The sequence below is a fragment of the Penaeus japonicus genome, unplaced genomic scaffold, assembly GCF_977035675.1.
Source record: "Penaeus japonicus unplaced genomic scaffold, GWHDUDI00000001_assembly GWHDUDI00000007, whole genome shotgun sequence".
Lineage (NCBI taxonomy): Eukaryota > Metazoa > Arthropoda > Malacostraca > Decapoda > Penaeidae > Penaeus > Penaeus japonicus.
The window spans coordinates 46688697-46693696 of NW_028234409.1; the positions used below are offsets into that span (position 1 = coordinate 46688697).

At 39.8% G+C, this 5000-nt stretch overlaps 1 protein-coding gene across 1 annotated transcript in view; it reads left to right on the forward strand.

The window, feature by feature from the left end:
• Positions 1 to 5000, forward strand: part of LOC122243916 (cytochrome P450 4C1) — a gene marked incomplete at its 3' end in the record, with an annotated part of 7639 nt that overhangs the window by 2366 nt on the left and 273 nt on the right. Inside the window, exons 4-10 of the mRNA XM_086538259.1 lie at positions 880 to 983; positions 2338 to 2428; positions 2637 to 2822; positions 3568 to 3637; positions 3785 to 3987; positions 4402 to 4577; positions 4753 to 4921. Coding sequence (XP_086394385.1) covers positions 880 to 983; positions 2338 to 2428; positions 2637 to 2822; positions 3568 to 3637; positions 3785 to 3987; positions 4402 to 4577; positions 4753 to 4921 — 999 coding nt within the window. The remainder of the gene's footprint in view (positions 1 to 879; positions 984 to 2337; positions 2429 to 2636; positions 2823 to 3567; positions 3638 to 3784; positions 3988 to 4401; positions 4578 to 4752; positions 4922 to 5000) is intronic.

A 5000-nucleotide genomic window follows, 5' to 3' on the forward strand; every position in this document is an offset into this window, starting at 1 on the left:
TAACAGATCACTGATATAGACATGCCAGAGAATGGTTATTCTTGCAGTGACAATCGTCAACGACAGCGAAGTGCACAAGGCAAGCCTACTCACTGGCATGTCGCGCCTTCTGCTAGGCTATCGTAGGAGCGACGATCATCCTTAGGGACGAGGCATGACCCCAAGGCTATCCCAGGTATGAGACATCGTCGCTTTCACATTTGCTACAGACATGGCAGACGTAAATCAACAAAGATTCTCTACTCAAAATGACGTGTCTCTGTATTGCAAAGCATGTTTTGGACTATAGATCAGCCTTAGACGGTCGCCACTTGGAGAAGCTTCACTCCCCCTCTGCTGCTTCTTCAGGTGGGTGAGAGTGGGCAAGCGACAGTGGCAAAGCACTTTGACAAAGACCTTGCCTTTCCTGATTTCCACAAACTTTGGAAGTAGTTTTTGTGGCTATGCGAACTCACCTTGTGCCACTTCATATCATAATCACACACAAAACACCATAGCCCAGAATAGATGCCGGTGCGAATATGCCGCGCTGTCCTTTGGTTACTGGCTGGTAAGAGGAAAGGACTCCTATGCAAAAGGAGCCTGGAAGGTATCAGTTCGTCCAGGACTGCATTCTCGCTACAGACTCTCTAGAAGAGAGAAGACAGCAGATCGTCGAACTACAGTTGGATTACTGAGGCCTAAAGCGTGTGTGCGTGAGGAAGAGGTTGACCTGGCGGCAAGCCAGGTCGAGGAGAAAGAAAGCATCTGAAAATGCTGACATTAGCTGTATATCAGGAGAGCACAGCAACTAGGTAGACTTTTACACATTCACACATGTGATGTTTCTCTCTCTCGCTCTCTTTCTCCTCCATCACTAAACTTCCCTTTCATCTCCAGAACTTTTCAAGCAGTCCCTTACCTTCTGCGAGTATGGTGAGGTGATGCGAATCTGGATCGCCAACATGCCCTACGCCGTCATCAGCGGCGCCGAGGCTGTCGAGGTGAGAAGGCAATACCATAGTGTGAATATATATATATATATATATATATATATATATATATATATATATATATATGTGTGTGTGTGTGTGTGTGCATTTATGATATCTATATGATAATACATATATATATATATATACATATATGATATATATGTACACACACACACACACACAAATAAATATATGTATATATGAGAAAGATGTTAGAATGCAGTAATGCATTTAATGTAGAAATACAAATGTTACCTCCCTGACCGGGACTCGAACCCGCGCCGCCAGATTGACAGGCACGGTCCTGAATCCGATAGACCACACGGCCCGCTAAAAGAATTGTCTAACCAGACGCCTTACATCCATCATGGAAATTTCCTATGTGCCCATAATAGAGCAGTAATAGCGAGGTTTTACAGACAATGCCCGCGGGCACTTGGCAGCAACAAAATCAGAAAGTCAAGTCCCAAATCTGGTTAGACAATTCTTTTAGTGGGTCGATGGTCTATCGGATTCAGGACTGTGTCTGTCTATCTGGCGCCGTGGGTTCGAGTCCCGGTCAGGGAGGTAAAATTTGTATTTCTATATTAAATGTGTTACTGCATTCTAACATCTTTCTCACATAGATATAACCTCGGTAACCTGATTTGGGACTTGAATTTCTGATTTCATTGCTGTCGAGTGCCCACGGGAATTGTCTGTAAAATCTCACTATCACTGCTCTGCTATGAGCACATAGGAAATTTCCATGACGAATGTAAGGCATCTGGTTAGACAATTCTTTTAGCGGGTCGTGCGGTATATCGGATTCAGGACCATGTCTGTCTATCTGGCGGCGCGGGTTCGAGTCCCAGTCAGGGAGGTCAAATTTATATGCATATGCATATGCATATATATATATATATATATATATATATATATATAGATGTATATATATATAGATGTATATATATATATATATATATATATATATATATATATATGTATATACATATGTTTTCATTATATATCATATATATACGTAGTATTTATATTAATATATATATTTTAAATATATATATGATATATATATATATTATATATATATAATATATATATAATATATATACATATATATATAATATATATATATAATATATATATATGTATGTATGTATGCATATGTGTGTGTGTTTGTGTGTATGTGTTTTTTTGTTTTGTTTTTTGTGTGTGTGCATGCGTTTATGCATTTGTGTGTATGTATATGCATGTATATGTTCAAAGAAGATTTTAGCTTTTGCATGATTGAATGATGTTGCATCCATCATAGAAACGGTAAATCGTAATACAATTATTTTTTCACATAATTGCGACCACTTTCCAGGTAATTTTGAGCAGTAAGAGACACATCGACAAGAGTCGTGACTACACATTCCTGCACCCCTGGCTTGGCACTGGCCTCCTAACCTCCACGGGTAACTCAGGCTTCGTATTTACCTTTCGAGTATCAGTTCCTTGTTATTCATCTTCAGAATTAAACGAAAAAAGGCATCCAATGATAAGATGAGTAGGAATTCAAATCTTTAGAGACGTAGAATTTTAAATCATTTGTTGAGAAGGAATTCAAAAGTAATTATATTCCAATGCATAGTACGCATCTTCTTCCCTTTAATTACTCTTCAGGAACCAAGTGGCACTCTCGCAGGAAGCTCCTAACAACAGCTTTCCACTTTAGGATTGTCGAAGACTTTGTGGATATCTTTAATCATCAGAGTGGAAAGATGGTAAAGAAGCTTCGCGAAAAGGCCAATGGGAAACCTTTTAATATTTTTCCATACATTACCCTTTGTGCTCTGGATATCATATGCGGTTAGTAGATATGTGCTCTTATGAAAATGGGATGGGATACGTAGAGACGTAGAGAGAGAGAGAGAGAGAGAGAGAGAGAGAGAGAGAGAGAGAGAGAGAGAGAGAGAGAGAGAGAGAGAGAGAGGGAGAGAGAGAGAGGGAGGAGAGAGAGAGAGAGAGAGAGAGAGAGAGAGAGAGAGAGAGAGAGAGAGAGAGAGAGAGAGAGAGAGAGAGAGAGAGAGAGAGAGAGAGAGAGAGGGGGGAGGGGGGGAGTGAGAGAAGAGAGAGAGAGATGGAGGGATGGTGAGAGAAAGAGAGAGAGATGGAAAGAGAGGGGAGGGGGAGAGAGGCAGATATACAGGTAGACAGAGAATGTCAGACAGGCAACCAGAATCAGACAGACAGACAAACAAAACTATAAAGAAAACCGGAGAGAAAGAGTTATGGAGTGATGGTGATCAGATTTTGATCCCATGATTTTCATCGTTATTTACTGGAACAATTTCACTGAATTTGCACAGATTTACAGAAATTACACGATTACATTGAATTTACACAATTTCACAGAATTCCCAGTTTCACTGAGATCACACATTCTTACTGAATTTACACAATTTCACAGAATCCCCAGTCTCACAGAATTCACACATTTTCACTGAATTTACACAATTTCACAGAATTCACAATCTCACTGAATTTACACAATTTCACAGAATTCACAATCTCACTGAATTTACACAATATCACAGACTTTAAGTGCTTCCAGAAACCGCAATGGGAAATACGGTCAACGCCCAAGACAACAGCGAATCCGAGTACGTCAAAGCTGTGTACAGGTGAGCATGTCATTTGGTCGCCGTGAAAGTAAATTAACCTGTATCATATGATTACATTTTTTTATATTCATTGTAAACTAGTCGGAATTTTTTTCCAGGATTTACATATAATACTCTGAAGTTCAGATGATTAAATCCAAATTACAGGATAATACACATCATGCAGTTACGAATGTCACGCCCATGGCTGCAGCCTAATTTACTCTTCAAGGCCTTAGGGTATGCAAAGGAGCATGGTGATTGTCTCAAGGTACTTCATGGATTCTCCGAGGAAAACATCCGCCAAAGACGCAAGGCCTTCAGAAAGAAGAAAGCTTACACTGACGTCACAGACTGCCATAAGATTCAAGGTGCAGTTCGCGTGTTGGTGGTCAGTGGGGACCCGCACCTCGAGAAAATAGTAAACTTATATAAGATAATTGAATTATGTATATAACATAAAAGAAGAGGATTATATATTGTTAATATATTCATCAAATAATCGCGAAAAAGTTGTTACTTTTAAAAGTATTTTTTCATGACGAATATTCAGTTCCTAGAATGTCGTGCTGCACTGAAGTAGCAGTAGCTTACTAGCAGAGATCCAATACATCAAATATACATCCAGTTAGGTCGCGATGGAAAAAGTTTAAATACTGACTTAAGCTCTTCCTTTATAGTTAATCAAGTAAATTAATGAAATAAATTAATTGTCATTTTGACCGTGCTTTTTCACAAGCATTAAATTTTTGATAAAGTTCTTTTTCTTTTTTATATTCCCACAGGCAATAAGAAACATATGGCGTTTTTGGACCTTCTGCTGGAGTGTTCTGACGACGCAAAGCTCTCAGACGAGGACATTCGCGAGGAAGTAGACACCTTCATGTCTGAGGGGCATGACACGACAGCCGCCGCCGTCAACTGGGCGCTCTTCCTCCTCGGTCACCATCCCGAAATTCAGGTCGTGACTGTCAAAGAAACTCACTGTCCATTAAAACTGCACTTGGAGTACAAATTGGAAGACATGGCGCATTGCCCGGAGATATCAGATTCGGAATATTGTGATCAAAAATTAAATCAAAAGTTCCTAGAAAGAGCATAATACAAGTACCTCCTTTATCTCAAATCTTTGACAGGGCCGAGCACAAGAGGAGCTTGACGGGATATTTGGGAACAGTGATCGTCCAGTAACCATGGCCGATCTTCGGGAGATGAAATATACAGAAAATTGCATCAAAGAAGCACTGAGAATATACCCGTCTGTGCCCTTCATTGGCCGTGAATTAAAGGAAGATATTTACGTTGGTACGCCCGTTTGACAAATTAACTAATGTAAACTACCTCTCATCATTTCAGTCACTGGTGTTATTGTCATCATATTTAT